The following is a 23,679-nucleotide window of genomic DNA, read 5'->3' on the forward strand; positions in this document are numbered from 1 at the left end:
GTGCTACCACCTTTCATTTGTTTTAAATGAAAGCAAAATAAGGAGAAAAAACATGATAAAACCCAATGAACTTTGTGTTTCATTATGATATTATTGTAATATTTAAAAAAAAATCAGAACAAATCTTCCCCTAAACAATTACAAATTATTTTGGAATTGAAAATATTCTGGAATTGAGGTCAGGGGCCACATAAAATAATTTCAGGGGCTACAAATGGCCCCTGGCCCAATCTTTGGGCACCCCTAGTATAAACCTATGAGTCAGAATTTCCTTTAAAAATAATCAAATACGCTTTAGATAAAGTTTATTACTTTAAATGATCAGCTTTTCTATTCCTTCGCTATATTGTTTTAATCGACATCAATATTTACCCTGAGAACAAACTCTCAACACCTACACATATGATCTACTTTTAATTTTTTGTTCATTATTCACACATTTAAAAGAAATTAATTTTTCACAGATTATTTACCTGTAATCCATATAGCAGCATAATAATGTTTGTATGGTTCTGAGGAAAGCTTGGCCGCTATCACACAGTATCGTGACCGGTCAGACAGATTTATGATGCGCCCATCCCCCACTGTCAACGCACATGCAGTACAGTTTATACCAGTGACAGTCAACACCAGATGGAAGTGGTAAGATAAAATCTCATCAGTCGGCAGCGAGAGAGAGAGAGAGAGAGAGAGAGAGAGAGAAAAGTTGTTTGGGTAAGCTAAAGTGGTCTGAGTTTGTTTGCCGTTTATTTTGGAGCTCTGGAAAATCATTTTCTGTTTTCATGAGTGAAGGAAATGTACTGAAGCTGGTCGGATGGAACATTTAAACGGGATTGTAAACAGATTCATATCGGTGCAAGTTCTGAAGACGTTTCTTCAGCTCCAACATCCACAGCAGCATTCACAATGACTTGGGGGTGATTAGAGTCAGAGAATAGTCCAAACACATACGATGATCCTCTCATAACTGAAAAACCGCGTGTTGAAATCCCTCATCTGCCGCAGAGTTGTCTAATTCTACTGAACAGCACGATCCTTGAGCCTCTTCTGAGGTCATGGATGAAACTATTACCAAAGCAGAAACAACAGTTTTTTCCCTTTATATGTACTTTTTAAAAATGTTTTTGGAGACCGCTGTTGTGTAAAAATAAATCTCACTACTCAGGTGTGTTTTTATGGACAGTTTGTGAGAAAATACATGACTGGATACCGTCGTTTAAGACACACGTCTGTTGTTCACATTGTTGCAACTTTGTTTCTGAAGCACTCTCTTAGTATCCACCACATGAGGTCCCTAGTTCCTGAAAAGGCCTTGTCTGCTCTGATTTGTCAGAAAAAATTATGTGGTGGACCATCTGTTCTCTGTTCAAAGGGTCTCAAAATAGTCACCATGCAGGCATTATGCAAATGTATTTGATGACGATGTCATGACGTAAAAGGTAGCAAAGCCTGGACTACGAATTCTAGTCTCTGTAATTTAGCTCATGTTCTACATGCAGATGTCTGTTTATTCCCGTGCTTTTATCCAAAGCAATATACAAACGAGTATATAGCAATGCAGTTAATATCTAAGCTGTCAGTAAGGTATTTAGAAGGAAAACTGGTCAGGAAAGGTGCTAGGTTGATAGATTATGCTGGATAACACAAAGGAAACCTAATGAGGAGAAACAAAAAACATTCTCAATTAAACCTTAAAGAGACTTGGTCAGTGTTTTTTTTTAATGTGTATCTGGAGGAAAGAGACTAGTTACAAGTTATTTTTTTTCTGTGTGATTAAAAAGTCAGTACTTGGATCTTTATTGATTTTCCAGACAGAAACAACACACATTAAAAAGATTAAAAGACAAAACAACTGGATTTTTTTCCGAAGTTTGAAGACGTTTTAGCTTCCCATCCAGAAAGTTTTCTCAATTCAAATGTCTGGAGTAGTGTGGAGTTTCAAGCTTTATATCATTGCCCAAAAAGGCCTTGTTATGGCTTAGATAACATGCAAACTAAACCGAAACTGGTCCACCTCTTTGCAATGGGGAGTCGTTAGGGTCATCGTTGGCCTGGTTTACAGGGGAGATTCTGTGATCACCTGCATGGAGGTGAGGATTGAGGTGAGCTTTCTGGATGGGAAGCGAAACATCTTCAAACTTTGGAAAAATATCCAGTTGTTTTGTTTTTTAACCTTTTTTTGGAATGATCATCACCTGGATGACTGAGAATCTTCACCAGCAACACACATTAAATGACAGAAACAAGTGATTATTACCAAATCGTACCAAATTCAGAACATGGATTTTACTACCAACATAAAAAAATAGAAATAAACATTTAACAGTAGGATCTTGTAATAATAACAATGTCCATTTCATGGGTTACATGTTGGTTTGCTTTGCTTTCAGTACGGGAGTGTCGGGGCAATGGCCATCACTTTGTGTCAGAGTCTTGGCCAGAACATTGGGATGAAGTGGAACAACGCACGGACCTCAGCAAGTGAGATAGCAGAAAACAAGCTTCACACACAGAGAGGCTCCGGATGATTTCACCCTTTTCACCTCATGCACTCAACAAACACCATTTTATCCCAAACCCATTTTACTTGCATCTTTTTCATCCACAAACAAACAATTTCCTACATATCAGCTTCACTGTTGCTTATCAGTTTATTCATCTTGTTAGCCAAGTATTTTGATGACTTGTGGAGATGCGTATTTAAAATTGATCAAATCCTATTTCCAATTTAATTTTACTGCATATTCTCCAGACTTCCCATCTCTAGTTATTGTGGTTCTGAACCCCATTTGGGCCGGTCGACACTTACGAATGTTGAAAGATTAGGGTTCAAACTAAAATAAGTCCTTGTGACTTCCAGCTGGTACGTTTCATTCATTGGACTCTTTTAAAACATCTCCTTAAAATAAATTATGAGAGATTAATAGACAATGTGTTTAAATAATTTACAAAGCGTCCCAAAAGCAGCTATAAAACAACATTAAAGGGAGCATCAGCCGACCAAATGTCGGTGTGAAACCTTGGGGTGACAGATGGCGGTTTCCGCTTTACAAATGACAACAACAACCAATAAAGCCTAATATAACCATCAAATAAGTTATACGCAGCAGCGTAATCACAAGGTCTTGGCAGTTTTGAATGGGTGTCTTTTAAGTCTGGATTTGAACAAGGGTAGAGTGTCAATGTTATGGACGTCTGGTGGCGGGAGAGACTCCCAGACTCATCATTATTGAAAATTCTTGCAATCTGGAGAATTGTCTTTGTGCACCCATTAAAATCCTTAAAATTGACTTAAATCCTGAAATCTCTGAACTGGTATAGAATTAGGACCTAAATAATACGTAGAAACGCAGAATAATTTTTCAGATTTCCTGGCGGTCTTTCAAGGTTTTCTGTTTTAATGGTTGTTGTTTTGTTTTTTTTTCTTTTCTGGTGCTCATGTTGGTTAATTTTTTTTAAATTTTTTTTGGTGCTCATGAATGGTAATTCTTGTGTTTTATGTTGCACGTTTTCTTTTCGTCTTTGCAGGTGACTGCAGATGTCCAGATGCCTGGGTGGGCTGCATAATGGAAGACACTGGGTAAAACAAATACATTTCACCTTACTTATTTGGTGTTTAATTGAAGCTTGAACAGGTTTTTTGCTGGAAAAGGAGACGCCAGATGACTAATTGTGAACTAAAAGCATTTACTACATAAGTGATTTGGACTGGGCTCCCCCTGACAGATGGGACAATACAGATTTGAATAATTTGAGATATATCTTACTGCAGATGGGAACATTTGTGTCAGATTGCAAAGTGATGGCACACACACCCACGGTGGGTCTGCCATTCCTGACTGGCCAAAAAAGCATTGTACTGTTTGTCTTTTAGTGTATGTCTTAATCTTCATGTGTCGGCGTGTGTGCGTTTATGTGTGTGATCACAGATTTTATCTGCCCAGAAAGTTTTCTCGCTGTAGTGTTGACGAGTACATCCAGTTCTTGCTTCAGGGCGGTGGGAGCTGCCTCTTCAACAAGCCTAATAAGGTGAGGGCGACAAGGGGAGCGATACCCATCTCTCAATAGCTTAATCTTATAGATTGTATCTATTTGTACACCTTTACCATGTCTATTTATATTTCTCCTCAGTAATGTCTTATAGATTTATGCATTTTAATTTTTTAGCTGTTGGACCCTCCTGAGTGTGGAAACGGCTTCGTGGAGCCAGGAGAAGAGTGTGACTGTGGATCCCAGGTGGTGAGTAGCCAGCTTTGCTTCACATTAACTTCATATTTTGATTTTGAAGGACATATTTTGTGAAACTGATTATTTCCTGGCTGTGGCTGCAGGAGTGTGCCCGCAGTGGAGGAGCCTGCTGCAAAAAGTGTACCCTTACCCACGACGCCATGTGCAGTAACGGACTCTGCTGCAGCGGCTGTAAAGTAAGTCGAACAAGAATCCAAATAGCTGAATTTCTGAGAATTTGGTGTTTGGTGAGCAAATATGATGCTAGAAAAGGCCCAAGTATAATTATTAATCTAACATTTGCGATATATAAATTTAAACACTATGTTGCTTCCACGTTTTCCCCACATGTCCCTTTATCTGATGGACTTGCCCTGCAAAAAGCCTTTTGTAAACTATACAAATTTTAATGCTGCAAGTCAATGACTCGATGCAGTCTGCTGGGTTTCCTTAGATGCTCTGCTATACCACCTGGTGGTAGATTAAAAAACATCTCGGTGACTTCCATCCAGACAGATGAAGCCTGACATAGGCATTGGTGGAAATGTGAAGAGACAAATGCCCAGAAAAAAGTTTTCACAGATGTTTCTCAAAGCTGAGGAATGTATAACCACGACCCGATCAGTCAGTGTTTGAACCACATAGCTTATTTTCCATCAAGATTTTTGTTTTTTTGCTAAACCTACACATAGTGAGATTTGATTAAGATAAAAAAAGTTTACTTTAGGGAGGCAAAAATATTTTCTTAGGATTGATGCTATATACCGATGAGGCTCGTTTGTGATATAAAGCATCCCTTCTAAAAAAAAAAAATCTTCAAGCAGGTATTATGCATGCTTTTCATTAAGCCTGTAGATCTGTTTCAAAAAAATAATGGTCTGATATGATCTAATATTCCAGTAAATTAATAGCTGTGAGTGTAAAATCATATTTAACAGAAAGGCTTGAAAACACCAGTATGATTCTTTTTAAAATAATGCGCTAATTTATTAAAAGGCAGCTGTAAATAGATATTCTCCTCTTACCCGGACCCCACATTTTTAACCGCCAGTATTAATGACTAATTGCATTTTTCAGCAACTTTGGATCTCTTTTTTCTTTTGCCTCCCAGTATGAGCTGAGAGGTGTTGTCTGTCGAGAGGCCGTGAACGACTGTGATATTCCCGAAACCTGCACAGGAGACTCCAGCCAGGTGAGAACGTCTGTGGAAAACACCGGAGAAAACTGACACGTCCTGTGGGAGTATCTGTTATTTATCACATTCTGTCCGCTGACAGTGCCCTCACAATGTCCACCGGCTGGATGGTTACATGTGTGATAACAGCCAGGTAAGACCAATCCTTGCTTGTTTCTAGCTCCATGCTAACGCGGGGGGGGGGGGCGCGTCTTGTTTTACCTGTCCTGTTCATCCTCCCTAGGGACGCTGTTATGGTGGACGCTGCAGGACCCGTGATGGGCAGTGCAAAGGACTCTGGGGCTATAGTGTGTATATATATATATATATTGAAAAAAAAACCCCGGAAACAATCATCTCTTCTTGTAAAATACAAACATGTTTTATATTTACATTTATTCTCTGATCGCCACAGATTCAGCTGACAGGTTCTGTTATGAGAAGCTAAATGCCGAAGGGACCGAGAAGGGAAACTGCGGTCGGGGCCCTGAAGGGAAAGGCTGGCTGCAGTGCAACAAGCCGTGAGTTAAACCAGTAACGGAGTTCTGAGCTGGGTACCCAAAGCACAGCCTGCTCTTTGTAACCAGAGTCCGATGCTTGTATTTATGCCCTCCAATCTCCTCGCCTCAGGGACGTGTTGTGTGGCTTCCTTTTCTGCGCAAATGTCACAACAAAGCCAAAATTTGGGGATCTGCAGGGTGAGGTGACCAGCTTTACCCTCTACCACCAGAACAAGTACCTGGACTGCAGGTGAGCCGCTGAGAAACGTCCCGTCTGCAGCATTTAGCAGAGCAGAGAGGTGTTGTAATTCCATCTCTCTTCTCTTAATTATGGGACACTTTGGATGCTGCGCTCAGAGGTGGTCATGCTTTGCTAGAGGATGGCTCGGATATGGGCTACGTAGAGGATGGGACACCCTGCGGCCCCAGCATGATGTGCTTGGAGAGACGGTGCCTCCCTGTTGCAGCTTTTAACCTCAGCATATGTCCGGGATCTAAATTTGGACACATTTGCTCTGACCATGGGGTAAAGTCACTTGAAAACAGTCTGCCTCGTTTACAGATCTGTCAGGAGAGAGAAAAACATGTTTGAAGGGAAACTGAGAATTTTCTGGCATCAAAAAGCCTGTTCAGACTAAAATGATCAGGTCTTAAGCGGTTAAGCAAACTACATTTGTGTTATTTTCCATACATATGTGTATAGTTTTTAAATTGTATTGTATTAGTGTCGGCACCAGTGGTGCCAGTTATGGAGGGAGAAACAAGCAACCAGCTCTATTCCCTCTACCTTGTAAACAGCATAGATGAACAACGCCGACCGCTGATTTGATGGCCAAATGCTGTGCTTCAGTTTTGAATATTTTAGATCGTTAGATAAAATATGAATTGTACTGACTCTGCAAAGTGCCTCGAGAGCACGTGTTGTTAGCTGCCAACCAGCTGCTAAGTCTTGCTTCTCACTTGCAGACCTGCAGCAACGAGGTGAAGTGTATCTGTGACAGGGACTACACCGGCAAGGACTGCAGCGTTTTCGATCCCATCCCTGAGCCCACCGTCCCAACAGGCCCGGAGAAGAAAGGTCTGTGGCGGCCCTCAAACCTTTCCATCTCCCTCTTTCTCTGTCTGCCTCTCATGATGTTACCTCCTCCTGTCTCTTTGCGTCGTCTGTGTACCTTCCTCCTGCGCTGAAACGCAAAGGAGCATCCCTCGCTCGAACCCTGTGGTGTCTTCCTTCACCGCTGAGTCTGGCTGTTTATATTGCAGGTGTGTGTCGAGCAAACGTGTCGACACAGTTTGTTTGGGAATATGTGTGGTTTCTAAGAGGCGCTTTGTGTTTTTTTCCGGGCACTGCTTGTTTTTAAGTGTCTCTCGCTTTCTTGCAGTCCAGCCAGTGAGACAGAGAAATTAAGCAGCTACTCTTTTTAGGGCCAAAGCAGCCACCCCTGAGAGAGAGGGTGTCCAGCTGAGAGGGTCAATGAGAACAAAGTAATACAACTCGCTCTCCTTTGAATTCTCTTTGTGTAACTGTTGTCTCCCTTGACCTCCCTTGCTCACCTGCCACCCAACATGATGGCCTCCCCCCCCCCCCCGTCTCCCCATCATCTCTCCATATCTGTCTGCAAGTATCTCACCATCTGCCTCTCTCTCTCTCTCTAGTCGATGTCGTTGATGTACCGTGTTGACGCTGTCTTCTGACGTGTGTTTTTTAGTGGTGTTGTTTTTGTTTCTGCCCCTCCTCTTCCTCCGCACCCTTCTTCCTCCCCTCCTTCCTCTGTGCAGGTCCCAGTGGCACCAATATCATAATAGGGTCCATCGCAGGTGCTATTCTCCTGGCAGCTATAGTCCTAGGGGGAACAGGATGGGGATTTAAGTAAGAGTTCTAGCATGCCTTTGTGTACCTGTCTGCTTCTACCTCAAGAACACCCCCCCCATCCACCCCTCCCACGACCACCAGTCTGAAATAGGTGCATCTCATTGCCCAGTAACTGGGAGGGGTTAAACTCTGACGCGCTAACGCTTTAATGCTTCAGGATTTGAGATCAAATCATCACAGAGATTGTTTTGCTCACTTTTACCCTCCCCGTAATCCACTTTCTAGCTCAGTAAGTGATTTTTCTGCCAGGATCTGTTAGAATCAATCGGATTTACACCACTGGTGCCACATCTGGAAGCTTCCCTTACTATTTTTTTTTTGTGTTTTCCTTCTCTGACTTACTTTACCTTGCAAAAGTTCTGAAACAATCCCCAAATTTATCTTATCTATACTTTGCTTCCTCGGAGAAAGACTTTCTTTTAATCCTCAAAAGTGGTCTCTATCAATAGTTCACTGGAAGACAGTTTGAAAGGAAAGTAAAAAGAAAGGAAACCCAAAAAAGAAATTTGGGATGGCTCAACCTTTTGCACGGTATCGTACATGTCGGCTTAACCAAAAGCAATCTTTTTTCCACTCCTATTTTTATTACCTTGTTTAGGCCCCTGTTATTTATTTATTTTTCCCCTCAGTAGGCCTCATATTAACCCTAAATCCCCTCACTGAAGTGCAACATATCGCCTCTGCATGCTTGCTGTTATAAGGGCCGACCTAAAAGGACTACTCTTACTGGCTGATAGAGTGCATTGTCCGTTGAAAGGTTTTGATCAGTGCTTGCTGTCGGTCCTTTTAGGGTCGGTGACACAGTGCTGGCCACATTTATTAGCCCTCCTGGTGAAGATGCAAAGCAAGTCTTGAAGACATTTCTTTTTTTTACAGTATGATAACATCTTGTTCAATGTTTTGGAAAGAAGTTTTAAAAAAAAATGCAACCTTTTGTACAAATTTAAGTACATTTGCTTAGTTTGATTGGACTCCCTTTTGCCGGTTGTACAGCACTGAGAGTGAGACCCACAGCATCACAGCTCCTCCACCATACTTAACAGTGGGCATGAGGTCTTTTTCCACGTATGCATCCTTCGTTTCAGACCAACCTAAAGTCTCAGCCTTTTCCTCTTGACCAGTGCAAATGATTCCGGTTAAAGCCTGGGAAACATTTAGCCAACTCTGCATGTTTACAAGAATAAAGGTCAGGCAGAAAAGGCGTTTTCCCTGACTAATAATTGGCAATTAATGGTTGGTATGGAGACTTGGTAACCCCAAGACCAAAGACCTCTCCCACAAAGCTTTGTTTAATGGTGGTAATTAGAAGTTTAAAGAAACTTTGATTAATTTAAGGGGTTCGTATTTGATTTTAAAGGGACTGTTTTGAATATCACAACTTTAGCACCGGAGGCTTTCTTAAAAACTATTATTTCCTACCATGGGACTTGTCTCCTCTCCTAATGATTGTACTGAAATGTGGCCGGCGCTGTACGTGTAGGCGTCTGTTAATGTGTGCATGGACAAGTTTCCTGTTAGTGAGACGTATTAACAGTTTTTGGTGGCGCTCAGGCAGTGGTGCTGCATCTGATCTCACCACTTTAATCTGACACAAGATCAACATTTCTGGAACACTGTCAGATGAATATTAGACTGAATAACCACTGGCAGATTTTTGCTTTGTATTTAAATCTAACAGTGTCATTCAGCATAGCCAATTTGACGTTTTAATCCCCCTTTTTTTGCAATGTAAAATCTTTTTTTACAAGAATACTGTGTCTTCTTCTTGTGTAGTTAGTCATCATGCTTCTTCATTTTGCCCTAGTTTATGCAATGTTCTTACAATCTAAACAACCACTGCAGAAACAACTATATTTGATGTACTTTTCCTTGCTGACTCAGTGTTCTGACTTTTTGTCTCCTTTCTTGGCGTGCCTCTGTGATGCAGGAACATTCGAAGAGGAAGGTACAATCTTGCAGTGCCATAAACATGTTATATTCTGTCTCTAAGCATTGCAGAAGGACCTCTTTTCATGAAACCTTACACTAGATTATCTCAAACCATCTAAAAGTCAACATTTCCCTTAGTTTTGACGATATTATTCAGATTTTTCCCCCGAGGTTTATCTCCCTGCTGCTCAGTGCTGAATGTTCTAATCTTTTTAGAGAACTACTTATGCAAGCCCCTAGAACTAGAACCTATGCCAGACTGTAATGCTGAATTTGTACATTCATGCTTGTTATCTCATATTTGTTTTGCAGCAGATTACCCATCTGTGTTGATCTTCCTTTATTTCCCTTCTTCTGTTTCAGATCTGGAGGAGGATAAGATCACTGTCTGTCTCTCTGTCTGTGTCCTGTCCACACTTGTCTTCCTCTTCGCACCGTGTCGTTTCCACGTTCAAGAAGAGAGGAATGGAAAAAAAAAAAAAAAGAACACACAAGTCTTCCATTTCAGCCCCGGGATCTCTCCAAATCTCCTTTAGAAGATCACCTCCTCCAAACTCCTGTCTGCTCCTTCCATTCGTCCTCCTTTAGGAGCCCCCTGCCACGTCGCGGCCTGGTGGGGCTCCTCTCGCCACACCAGCCAAATCACACTCATGTGGCTGCTTGCTGCTGAGCATCGTGTCCAGGCTGCACCTAGAGAAAGGACGTGGCTCCCTGTGGGGGAGCCACCAGTGGCCCCTATCCAGTCTTGGTGCCGTATGAATGTGTGGTGTCTGCTTCTCACATCTGGGACAGCCTGAAAAAGAGAAAACATCAATAGTGGACCACTTTAATAAGAGACGTGTATTTCCAAAACCTGCCTGCACATAGAATAGACCAGCCACCATTTAAGTCCACGGTTTGATGCTGGACGAGTGCACTGACCGAAATAATGTGACAGAAGCTAAAACGTTGGCTTTTTTTTCTTAAAAGAAATGGACCTGAGGTTCAGTACCTCCACCACTGGGCGTGACTTGGTGCACCTTTTAACTGGATCGTTTAAATCTGCAACCTTTGGAGACAAGGAAACAACTGCAAAAAATAAATAAATAAGAATAATGCTCCAATTGTCTTTTGCAAGGACCAATCATCAAAATAAGGAGTTTGCAGTGCCTTGCAAAACTATCCATACCCCTGACAACTTTTCCACATCTTTTCCCATGATGAAAAGTTTAGATATTATGTAATAGATCAATAGTAGTACATAGTTGTGAAGTAAACTATTTAATAGTTTTCCATTTATTTATTATAAGCCCAAATGTAGTTTCCATTTATATTTACCTTCCTTTTATTCTGATACTCCTAAATAAAATCCAAATCAACCAGTTATCTTCAGAAGTCCTCTAATTAGCAAACAGAGTTCACCCGTGTGCGATCTAGTGTCAACGTAAGTCCAGCTGTTCTGTGAAGGCCTCAGAGGTCTCTTGGAGAACATCAGTGAACAAAGAGCATTATGAAGACCAAGGAACACAAAGGGATGAAGCTGTAGAGCGTTTTAACGCCAAATTAGCTTATAACACAACATCCTGGACTTCTCACTGATCACGTCATCATTCAAAATGGATAGATGGCACAGCTGCAACACAACCTCTGCATGGCCACCCAACGAAACTGGCATGTAAGGTAAAAGAGTGATAATCAGAGAAGGAAGCAAGAGGCCCATGGTAACTGTGGAGGAGATGCGTAGGTTCACAGCTCAGGTGGGAGTAGCTGTTGACGCCACAGCTGTCAGTGGTGCACTTGTTAAAGTTGGCTGTTATGGAAGAAAAAGCAACAAGAAAGTCCTTTTTTTTATTTTTTATTTAAAGGGACACAAAAAGTCAGTTTTATCGTTTGTCACAAGCCATATGGGGCATTGCAAACAACCTGGAAGAAGGAGCTAAGAGATCAAACAAAGTTCTACTAAATTCAAAATGGAATGTGCGTCAGAAGACTAACACTGCAGGGCGATGAACAAACGATTCCCCTGGTTTAAACTGATAGCATCATGCTGTGAGGATGCGTTGCTTCAGCACGGACAAAGGAGCTGGTAGGAGATGATGGGAGGAGTGACGGAGCAAAATACAGGGCAGTCCTGGAAATAAATCTGTTAAGAGACTGGAAAACGGCTGAGACTAAGGTGAAGGAATAAGGGGGTAAATATAGATTATCTAGATCAGGCATGTCCAAAGTGCAGCCCGGGGGCCTTTTGTGGCCCCTGTGCTGATTTTGGGTGGCCCCCCCAAGTTTAACTATATAAAAAAAGTTAAACTCTTACAACTGAAAATGTCAAGTACAACACAAAGTATTCATCTTTTAATAAACATACTTTTGACATTCTCTTTAAATTCATAGTAAAAAGGACCACATCTATTCAATGACATTTGATTGTTCAAATGCAGACTTTGGTGCATTAAAATCTGCTTTGAATTCAATTATTAAGTGTTTGCAAAGAACAAATGACCCAAATACTGTTCTTATATCGCTAGACCAAAAATAGTTCAGTTTATTATCGTTAAAGAGTGAAATTAAATGATTCACAATATTTTGCAAACTGGGTGACCATCTTTAATACAAGAAAGGGAACAAGTCATTTCCTACAGAAACAACATTTCCTACAGAAAATCAGACTAATTTATTCAAAATCATCATATTTTAAAATTTTTAACATAATTTTTTTAAATTGTATTCATTTCCTGGCCCTCAAGTTCCTCTAAGTGGACAATTTTGGCCCATGTCCATGTTTGGACACCCCTGATCTAGATGCACAATGCCGGTAAAGAGATAATCCACAAGGCTTGCAGCCATAGTGCCATTGACAGGTGGCTCTGCAAATGAATGCCAAGCTTTTCAGCTTTTTACTTGTAAAAAATGTTAGGGAACCCCTGCATCATTTCCTTCCACTTTACAAAAAAAAACGCTACTTTGTTTTGGTCTATTTCATAAAAGGAAAAGTGTGGAAAAGCTCAAAAGGTATGAATACTTTTTGCAAGGCAATGTATCAATAATTCTCAGCCGGAGAGCATCATAAGCTCGTCTAACTTCCTACGTGGGAGTTTTCAGGTAAAACGGGACGGGAAGTTGTTATGGTTTTGGGATCATTTTTAAAAACCACCGAACTATGAAGCAGCAGAGACCGTAACTTTGTGTTTTAAATGTCTGAGCGACCAACGTACATTCCACTAAATCTGTCCGTGTGCCCTCACCTCTTCCAAAGTGTGTAGAAGGTTTACTCTGTATGTCTGTCTGTGATTGTGCGAGTGCGAGACGTTTTTAAAGGAAGCCAGAATGTGCAGTATTTGTGTTTACATGTAATATAGGGGGGCAAGTTGTGTCCATGCACATGAATACACACCTCTTAGGTAGGCAGGTTTTACCTCGTGTCTCTTTATACCTGTTAACAGCTGCAGCCAGGCAGCACATGAATACCAGTTTTTATGTCTCGCATCGACAGAAACCGAGCACCTGCCCACTGTACGCACACCCATTTGTAAATATGTGCAAAAATATACTGAATGTTAAATGCAACCCACAAAGTTTTACTGAACGCTATGTTCCAATACTTTTGTTTTATTTCTAAGGAAGAGCTTCGGATCTCTGGCCACAGCCTGCATTTGCATAAACTCTCGAGACACGCTCCCTTCATCGAATGTGGCCTAGCAGCCTCGTCTTTCACTAAACCTTTTTGTACGTTTGTTGATAGCCACCAAGCCTCTGAGCGAAACATCCCTCCACTATCAAAAAAAAGAAAAAGAAAAGAATAAATAAATAAAAACTTTGCGAGAACCCGTTGCTGAATTTGAGATGGACGTTCTGGTTTGGGATCCGAGAGGCTGATGCTGTCGGTGTAAATGAGGTCGGTTTGGTTTGTATGAGGTTTGCACTATTGTTATTAATATGTACAAAGTGAGCATCAAATGTGATCATGAGGGAGTTAAAAAAAAAGTGTAAAGCTAGAGGCATCTTACACCATATTTTTAGACACTGTCTGTTTGAACTGGGACGACGGAAAAAGAGCAACTGATGCTCGTTGATGGACTGAAATGAACGAAAATAAAAACACTGAAACATAAAACCACCACCTCTCTTAAGTCTTTCTGCCTTTTTTTTGTTTTTACTATTAAATAATTTCCTCCAGCTCTTTCCTTTATGTCCTTAAAAACAGAAAGGAGCATTGCAGTTATGAAAGTGGATGCCCACTTGACTTTAACACACAGATGTCTCAAAAGCCGAAACTAATCTGAATGGAAGAAAATCTGTGCGTTTGAGTTTGAAATCGGTAACAAGTTTTAATAAGACTGTCTACTGAATATCTGTAACACTACAAAACATTTTGTTGTCCCTAAACTAGGAGAATGGTGAATATGCTAATAATAATTAAACCTCACTGGAATATTGTTTCCTATGATAAAATATTCAATTTTAACGTCCTTATGCACAGATAATTTCCTTATTACTTGCAAATAGCATTGAAAATTTATCATGTTTGACTTTTATTAAAAGCCAAATATCCGGGTCCTTTGGTAAAATTGCATCAAAAACAGAAAAAAAATCACCATAATACCAAAAAACCTTTGCATGTGTAACTTTTGCACTGGATTATTACAAGTCCTTATAATCAGAAAAGTAAAAAAAAAAACATTAAAGGTCTGTGACAATTGGTCAGCTGCAGTCAGAATTCTGATGAAATTTAAAAGACATAAATTATTTTTTCTATTTTAAGCTTATCTTCCTATTAAACTCTCCAGACAGCATATAATTGATTATAAAACTATGATTATTAAGCTATCATTGATAGTTTTCAATATTCACAAGATTTTAGTTTGCAGGTGGACATGCGGTTCCTTTGAAAAGTAGATTTGTGAAACTGGCTCCTGTGGTATTTTATTTGTATTCCTGTTTCTTATAATTCAATATTTATACAGGTCCCTTTAGCAAAAGATTGTCAACTGCAGGTCATTCAAGAGTCCTGACTGACACCAGGAAAACAGATTCTATCACACCACCATATTCAGAAAACACACATGTGAAAATTAAATGTGAGAATGAGGCTTTAAATATCTGTGTAGAGAGACAAAAACCAAAAGGGCACGTATTAAAATAATACTTTAATTAAAAGCAACATTTCATTAATACCAAACGGTTGGTAGTTAACAAATGATTCAGCGCAAGAAATGTTACGTGTCACATTACTTTATCAAACAGCACAGAGACGTTCAGGTTTCTTTAAATTAAAAAAAAAAAAACAAGAAGAGAAACTGCAGGAAAGACATGAACAACGAGCAGCGCACAGGTCGATGACTGATAGTAAAACATCCGTTTAAATAAGGCAGAATTCAGCAACCGACTGGATGGAAAACGCAAGGAATGGATCAGTTCTGCGTTTTCTTTTTGACGCTGTTGAGATTGTAGATGTCCGTCAGTTCAAAGGTCTTTGGTATGTAGCGATGGGAGGTGGGCTAGAGTTGGAGGAGTTAGCCCCTCTGTAAGGGGGAGACGGCCAATGTCAGTCGGCAACCTCGCCGGTGTCCCACTTAGATTTGGGTTCCTGCCACCATTCAGCCAGGAAGGACTCCTCGTAGTCGCCAATTCCTTCAAATTCAGCGTCCGGTTGTTCAGAGTGAGAAGTGGCCACTTCTTCTGGGCTCACAACTTCCTGAAATGTGAAAGAATAGGACCGGTTCACATAAGGCAAGACCATGACACTATCTGTCTCGTTCTGTGTGAGGGGGAAAAAAAATAATGAATTTTCCTTCTTGGTGCCGTCAAGCGTGCTCTCTAATTCTGCCTGAACCGTCTCTCAGGACCGGCCTGTTTGCTGAGAGCTGGGAGGAGCTGACCTGAGTTAAATGGATGTGGCGCAGTCTCACTGGCCGACACCTCAAAGCCACATACCACAGGCTGCTGGCGGAAAACACCACCCCCTCCCTTTCATCCTCACTTTTTTTCCCTCCTTTTTTTTTGTATTGTGGGTCACAGCTTGCATTTATCCAGAAAGCCCTTCTTCTTCCACTGCCGTGTCAGTAGTGTCATTCCCATCGTGTCTGGTCATGCAGACTGTTCAGGTCTTATCTGCTGAGGCATAAAGATTCCTGGCCCAGAAACCCTCAGCCATCAGGCCAACTGCATTGAATTTAGACTGCGCTGCAAGTCCAAATCTCTGAGATCAATACCATAGTTGGCTGTTTGGATCACCCCAGTCCTGAAATTAAATAATAACTACGAAAAAATATCGCTTAAGTTCCCACATCGATAACATCTATAAGGGCTTTATAAGCCAGCTAAACAATTTGCTCTTAAACCAAGCTGTGATGTTGGTCTGAACCTTTTATTCAATTCAGAAATTGTGGCAAAAACACACAAAAAAGTTGTCTTGTCAAGACTTTATACTAGAGTCTAAAGCCAGTTGAATTTAGCATTGCAGTGATTGCTTGGCCAGTGACTAGAATCTCCCAATTTTCCATTTCACGGGCTGATTTTTTTATATTGACTTTTACTCATCTCATAATTTTCTGTAGGATATAGGTTTAGGACCTCAGATATAGAAGTTTGCCTGTGTCTGGACAACCATTTCAGTGAGTCTGGGATCATTACACAGCTAAATGAGCCAATAATGAACCATTTTCAGTTTACTGGTACAGTTAATCAGACTTTTATTGAGTTTTAAGTTTATAATGTCCTACATTCAGGTTTGCCAGGGTCTTTAAGAAGAGAGACAGGCGCATACAAACACAGAGTCTCCACATTACTTATACTGTGTAAAAAAATGTTATTCTAGCCTTGGGTTATGACTCTATATAGTTGTATAATTGTATTCAGCTATTTTGCACAGCAGCTGATGAGGCATGGTCGACTTTGTCTTTCTTAGAGGCACATGTCCAGTTCTGGGACCTGTTTTCAATTCTTGCAAGAATTTATTAAAAACTGACTTGGTTGAAAATCCTCGATCTCCTTCTTGATAATTAGAAAACAAATAAAAAAAATGTCCCCACACAACTATTAAAACAAGGTTATTTTTTTCATATCCATTCTTTGTTTGATATCGAAGCAAACTAAACTGTTTACCTGAAAAAGGCTCAAACTGACTAAAACACACAATTCCAGTGTAATTCCCAACAGAGATTAGCAAACTCGACACGTTTATATTTGTGATGATAGGATAGAAAGGGTTTTTTTCTGAATTTTCTTCAGAACAATGGTTCCTTATCCAGCTCTGTGGCCAGTAGCCAACAGAAATGGACCTGTGTGTGATGTTATTTCTATAACATGGAATTACAAAGCAGAGGTTCCACCAAACTCCAATCGGTTTGAAAAAGTGTAAATTCCCCATTTTACAGCACTGTTTAAAGGGAGACACTGACTCATATCGGCAGCAGATGAAAGGCAGAACTGGAGTTTGAAACATTAAGCTACTGATATAATTAGTAATTACAAGAAGTGATCAACTAGATGCAGTTTCAGATGAGCTTTACAAATGCTCTCTGGTAAAAAATGTATTTTTTAATCAATGTGTACAAAATTAGACATGCACCAATCAGGCTTTATGCCTAATACGATTTCGGTTTTTCGGAGGGTCTGACCCTTTTCCCTCTGATTTAGTCCAATTAGATTAACCTGCTAACGACTATAACAGTTACGGATTAATCTGTGTGCCCTTTGATCTCGACTCAACTACAAAGGGTGACCGCCACCGACCACGGAAAAAAAAGGTAGAAATCTTGTTCTGAACAAGATTTTATATAAGAGTTTAAATCCAGACAGAAATGAAGGGGGTTAAATAATTTCATGTACATAATAATAGCCTTCTTCGACTACCCAAATAAGAGTTTTGGGTAGTAGTCGTGAATGCTAAAAACTGAGGCTTACGTATCAATTTGTATTAGAAAACAGAATCCAGAGGGAAACGCTATCTCTCACAGTCTCGTAGGTAGTTGAGTGCAAAACTCAAGCAATTTCTTTCTGTTGATTGTCTGGTATAATACCTCAGGGCCTCCTGAAAACAAAAGAACATCAGAACTGGGTTAGCTTGGTAAACAACCCCAGTGGTTTTACAACCCAGAATCTGGTCTACAGTCAGGATTTTTTTCCCCCCCATCCTGCTACAGAAGTGACACATATTTACAGTTTTACAAGCTGGTACGCTGAAGCGCTGCCAAATTTACACCACGTAAAATGCAGGAAAACAAGTTTGTCGTGACTATATGAGTTTCTAATTACAGCCTGAAACTGTGTCGAACGTTCACGCCAGCACTGCTTTTTTATAACGTCGTTCCCTGCTTTGCTGGAGCCGTTTTGACCGGCACCGTCCTGCAGCAGCCCAGAGGAGCGGACAGATCGGGAAACGTAGGGCTGGATGATAATTCAATAACAATATATATTTATATAGATATATATATATATATATATATATATATATATATATATATATATATATATATATATATATAATATCCGTCCGTCCGTCCATCCATCCATCGCCTTCCGCTTATCCGGGGTCGGGTCGCGGGGGCAGCAGCTTCAGTAGGGAGGCCCAGACGTCCCTCTCCCCGGCCACTTGGGCCAGCTCCTCAGGAGGAATCCCAAGGCGTTCCCAGGCCAGCAGAGACATAGTCCCTCCAGCGTGTCCTGGGTCTTCCCCTGGGTCTCCTCCCGGTGGGACGTGCCCGGAACACCTCACCAGGGAGGCGTCCAGGAGGCATCCTGACCAGATGCCCGAGCCACCTCAACTGGCTCCTCTCGACGTGGAGGAGCAGCGGCTCTACTCTGAGTCCTCCCCGGATGACTGAGCTCCTCACCCTATCTCTAAGGGAGAGCCCAGACACACTACGGACAAAACTCATTTCAGCCGATTGTATCCGGGATCTCGTTCTTTCGGTCACGACCCGAAGCTCGTGACCATAGATGAGGGTAGAAACGTAAATCGACCGGTAAATCGAGAGCTTCACCTTTTGGCTCAGCTCTCTCTTCACCACAACGGATCGGTACAGTGTCGGTATATATATATATATATATATATATATATATATATATATATATATATATATATATATATATATATATATATATATATATACATATATATATATATATATATATACATATATATATATATATATATATATACATATTGATTGATAGACATATATCGATGATGGAAAAAAAGTGGTCAATAAGAAGTTCAATAGAATAAAGGTTTTCCTTCCTTATGCATTTTAGCCATGTAGATTAATATTACAGTCATTACATCCTCCCAACCAATCACAAACGCAGACTCAGGAACAAAGCTCTGCCCCCTTCAAAGGGTTCAGAGAGCACGCCTTTTTTTTTCTTTTTTAAAAACTTGTAGTTTTAGTAAGAAGTTGGTTGAATAAAGGGTTCAGTTTGAATTCAGTGTTTGTGTGTTCTGTATCTAAAAATAAGTCGCTAAGCAACAGTACAGCTGTTGCCTTGTAGCAATAAGGTCCTGAGTTCAATTAAAACCCTGGGTCTTTCTGCATGGAGTTTGCATGTTCTCCCTGTGCATGTGTGGGTTCTCTCTGGGTACTCCGGCTTCCTCCCGCACTCTAAAAACATGACTGTTAGGTTAATTGGCTTCTCTAAATTCTCCTTAGGTGTGAGTGTGCGTGGATGGTTGTTTGTCCTGTCTGTCTCTGTTGCCCTGCGACAGACTGGCGACCTGTCCAGGATGTACTCCGCCTCTCGCCCATTGAAAGCTGGAAATAAGGCACCCAGCACCCCTCGTGACCCAATGAGGGATGAGCGTGCATAGATGATGGATGTTTTTTTTTCTATATCGTCCAGCTCTACGGGGGAGGGCAACAGCGGAGGCTTGTTTTACTCACCGGCCGAGGCTGGAAGTCCTCCTCCTTGAGCCCCCATTGCTCCCGGTAGAAGCGATAATAGGCCACGTTCTGCAGCATCACCTGGTCGCTGGGGTCGAACAGCATGTAACTGGCTGCGCAGGGAGCGGCGTTCTTGACGTCGTTCACTGGGAAACGTGAAGAAATGACAACCCCTTCAAGCTCAAATCGCAAAACTGAAAAGAAAGGATGCCTGCGTTCCTCAGTTTTGCTCTCACATTTATAATATGAAAACTGGAGGTAGTGATACATGGTAGCGACAAACTTCTCCACGAAGAACCCCCCAACGTTGGGTGTCAGCTGCTCCTCGCATTTAACTTGACATTTCAGCACGTCAAGGAAGAGATCTGAGGGTAAATAAAAGAAGACACATAATCGCGCGTCTCCAACGGGCGGAAATGGAGCTGCTGCCGTTCTCCTCTTACCTGCCAGAGTCGGGTAGAAGTCTTTGACCTCCAAGATTTCATAGGAGCCTTCGCAGCCGGCTGAGCAGAGGCTATACACTTCAAAGTACTGCGTGATGGCCTGCTCCATGGTTCTGGCGCTGCTGCTGAAGTCTCCACTGTTGTAGAGCATCACGCTCTTGAGGAAAACGCTCTAGCGGCAAAGACAGAATGCTTTTGTTCGTTAGTGTTTTTTTACCGGGCAGACGTCAGGCTGGGTGTTTTTTTTTGTGTTTGGGGTGAGCTACTGACTTCATACGGCTGCTCCTCGTGGTCGATGAGATATTCCTCCACGTCTAACAGGGTCTTGTAGTAGTTCATGTTTTTGGTCAAATAGGGTTCATCTGGGTTTTTCTTCAGGAAGGTATGAGCTGCAGACACAGCCTTCTCCAAGTTGTTGAGCTGTGGAGGAAAACAATGCATGACCACAGTCTTCACATAACTCATAACAGATCTCCTGTTATGTAGTTTTTCCATGTGGCCAACTGTGCCAGAGGAATATTATCCTATTTTCCTACTTTTATCAAGCAAATCAAATCAAAACCACACCTTGTTCAAGAAACCAGCTCTCTCTTTTTCTTATTTTATGATTAATGTTTTGTTACCTTTAATTGCTGAAATAATACAACTTGTTCACAAATGGGCTTGTGTAGGTGTTGTATGTTAGTGGGAAAATGAAATGCGCTAATCAAGACATCGAAGTAACCCAGCGATCGGTACTGTTCACCAAAATCTTGATTGTTGCAACTCTATTTATTTTTTAGATTTGAGAGCTTGAGGTTTTTGTTCTGTCTAGACATGTTACGGTTCCCTCCTGCCTCTTCTGCGGGTAATTTTAAACGGCCTTATAGAACCATGGGTCTAGTCAAAGCAAATTCTCGATGAGTGAGATTGGATCTTCTGGCCGATGCATACTCTGCCAGAACAGATAAATGTGTTCTTCCACTTGAGACGACAAGAACCAGAACAAAGTTCTTTCTGGACCGCACATTTCATACTTAATAAGAACTCAAGAGCAGAACTCTTGGGAAGCCCTACTAAGACCCTCCTACTGCAGCATTTGCATATAAAGAAATATTGTTTTTCTTTTTTTCTTTCTTTCAGGAGTTCTTGCAAGTCCGGAAAAGTCCTGCAAGAACAGACTTTTTTGCATGAACTATTGAGTTCTACTGTTCTTCAATTATGCATTATGTGTTGTCATTTCTGCTTTAACTTTCTGTTCTCTCTCTTTTCTCTTCATAGTAGGTACACCTGGTCTGGTGTTCTGTTAACTGTGACATCATCCAGAGAAGACGGATCACCCGCTACTACCATCTAATGTAGAACAGATTACTAGATCAATGTGTGCTTCTGTGCTTTTTTGTTTCTCCTGTTGTGTCTCTGTTCTGTCTTCTGTAACCCCAGTCGGTCGAGGCAGATGACCGTTCATACTGAGCCCGGTTCTGCCGGAGGTTTTTTTTCCCGTTAATGGGTGGTTTTTCTTCCCACTGTCGCTTCATGCTTGCTCAGTATGAGGGATTGCAGCAAAGCCATGTACAATGCAGATGACTCTTCCTGTAGCTCTACGCTTCCCAGGAGTGAATGCTGCTTGTCGGGACTTTGATGCAATCAACTGGTTTCCTTATATAGGACATTTTTGACCAATCTGTATAATCTGACCCAATCTGTATAATATGATTGAACTTGACTTTGTAAAGTGCCTTGAGATGACATGTTTCATGATTTGGCGCTATATAAATAAAATTGAATTGAATTGAATTGAATGTCATTCATGCAGCCCTTGGCGAGAGAACAATTTTCTCTGTTCTTATCTATAGACCTTAATGTCAAGCAGTTTGTCTGAATGCCTGACAGCTCAAAGAAAAATCTATTTGAGATGGAACTGAAAAAATAACATGTTTTATTCAAAATACCAATCTTATGGTGGTATTGTAAAGCTTTGAAATAACTCGTAACTGATTGCAAATGCTGATTGTGTCAAACGTTGAATGTGAATGCTGTGCTTCATTAGCGCTAATCATTTCACTTTAATATGTATTCTACTAGAGCTAGTATTGTTTGTTGTTTATGGTTGTGTCATTCGTCCATTTGAGTTTTTCAGGAGTGAGGCGATGTTGGTTTAATAATAATAACACATCTAATAACATTTATTATTCACTGAGTAACTCTTTGAAGCATCCATCTTGGGTTATTTCAGGTAAATTCTGACTCCTGGATTCTTCTTTAATGTTTGATAAACAGATCTCTTTGGAAAGACAATCTTCAGCCTTCTGATTCTGAAAAGCTATGATTGATTTGTAAAAATCAATATAACACTCATGTATAAATGGAGAAGTAATGTGGAAATGTGAAAAGCCCTTTAGAAAGTCTTAAGGAATATTGTTGGAGCCCAGTTTAAAAGATTACGGGAAAACATATTTAATAAAGTAGGTGGTTTGGTCCTATTAGGGAAAGACTTTTTCACTTCCCCTTATTTTGAGGGACAAGAATGGGGGGATTGTTTTCAGGGGAACACTATACGTGGCACATGCTCAATCCGGTCTGCAGGAGGGTCCAACAAAGCAGCGGGGGAACTGCTCTCCTGTCTTCTGACTAGACGTTTCCTCTCATCTGCTCCAGCTGGGGACGTTCACCTTAAGCAGCCTTTAATTCGTGTTTTACCAAAGCTACAATCACATGCCATGATCCAGGGTGGAATGACAGGGCAACCAAACATAAGCTTTCACACAGCAACACGCATCACATCTGGAAAAATGTGTGGAGTCGTTCTCATGGTAGACAAATTAAACCAGAGCAAGCCATGCATGAAATACAGCGTCCGGGCTACATTTGGTCCCAGATCCAAACTCTCACCTGATAATGAGCATACTGAATGTACCGATACGGTATCCTTTTCTCAAACGTCTCCAGTAAATCCCTCCGCGGGTAGGACAACTTAAAAACGGGGAACTCTGCTTTGCACTTTTTCAGGCAGGCAGCCCTCAGCAGGACGTGGCGCACGACGCGGAGGCTGCCGTCGGGGAGCGCCGAGCCGCTCTCCCGGCTCACGGAGCTGCAGTTGCGTCCGCAGAACGCCTCGCTGTCCCGCAGCAGCCGGTGGAGCCGCAGGCTGAGCTCCAGGTACTTGACGCTCTCCGCCCAGCTCTGCGCCGCGTACTGCTCCAGCGCATAGTTGTACGCGGACTCCAGCGGCATGATGTCCTTCTGGGGGAAACTTTTGAAGCTGTACTTCTCATACTGAGCCTCCACCAGGAAGGGCATGAGAAGGGCCAGGCACAACTCTCTCAGCAGCAGCATCCCCATGCACTCCCCGGCTCCGGCTGGAGACCTCGCTGGCTTTGAATGGATCCAGGAGATTTCCTCTTCTTTCTTTTTTTTCTTCTTCTTTCTTTAACAGGGTTTGCTCATGTCTGCCCGCACGTAGGCTGTAAAATCCCTGTAGGAATAAGACACTAAAAACATTCATCTTTGGGCAAGACTTTCAAATTAAAAGCTTCTCAAATATTGTAAAAACGTCATGTCTATATGTACTTAAATGTTTGAAAAAGTGTGTAGTCTTGTCAAGTCATCCCTGTACTTTTTTTTTGAACAAAACGCGCTTTTCAAGCAAAGCTTATATAATCTTTAGTGCGAAGAAATAGATTTTGCGCCCTCAGAA

The 23,679-nt window shown here is 41.3% G+C and overlaps 3 protein-coding genes across 3 annotated transcripts in view; 2 read left to right on the forward strand and 1 right to left on the reverse strand.

Annotated features, from left to right (window-relative positions):
- Positions 1–23,679, forward strand: part of LOC105932727 (disintegrin and metalloproteinase domain-containing protein 11) — a gene marked incomplete in the record, with an annotated part of 53,411 nt that overhangs the window by 17,380 nt on the left and 12,352 nt on the right. The window contains 15 exon segments of the mRNA XM_036147810.1: positions 2,391–2,481; positions 3,529–3,580; positions 3,930–4,029; positions 4,168–4,239; positions 4,332–4,424; positions 5,339–5,419; positions 5,505–5,555; positions 5,646–5,709; positions 5,817–5,922; positions 6,032–6,151; positions 6,259–6,427; positions 6,868–6,979; positions 7,681–7,771; positions 9,702–9,719; positions 10,067–10,183. Coding sequence (XP_036003703.1) covers positions 2,391–2,481; positions 3,529–3,580; positions 3,930–4,029; positions 4,168–4,239; positions 4,332–4,424; positions 5,339–5,419; positions 5,505–5,555; positions 5,646–5,709; positions 5,817–5,922; positions 6,032–6,151; positions 6,259–6,427; positions 6,868–6,979; positions 7,681–7,771; positions 9,702–9,719; positions 10,067–10,082 — 1,236 coding nt within the window.
- Positions 14,809–23,451, reverse strand: LOC118566280 (endoplasmic reticulum protein SC65-like). Its single transcript, XM_036147811.1, is given in 7 exon segments — positions 14,809–15,370; positions 17,624–17,711; positions 19,561–19,706; positions 19,797–19,925; positions 20,004–20,175; positions 20,274–20,423; positions 22,875–23,451. Coding segments are annotated over 7 exon segments (1,281 nt in total). The 5' UTR covers positions 23,325–23,451; the 3' UTR covers positions 14,809–15,224.
- The window catches only part of LOC118566315 (disintegrin and metalloproteinase domain-containing protein 11-like), an 11,992-nt gene continuing 11,740 nt past the window's right edge, over positions 23,428–23,679 (forward strand). The window contains exon 1 of the mRNA XM_036148011.1: positions 23,428–23,441. Within this exon, the coding sequence (XP_036003904.1) occupies positions 23,428–23,441 (14 nt within the window). The remainder of the gene's footprint in view (positions 23,442–23,679) is intronic.

This window comes from Fundulus heteroclitus, chromosome 16 (assembly GCF_011125445.2).
Source record: "Fundulus heteroclitus isolate FHET01 chromosome 16, MU-UCD_Fhet_4.1, whole genome shotgun sequence".
Lineage (NCBI taxonomy): Eukaryota > Metazoa > Chordata > Actinopteri > Cyprinodontiformes > Fundulidae > Fundulus > Fundulus heteroclitus.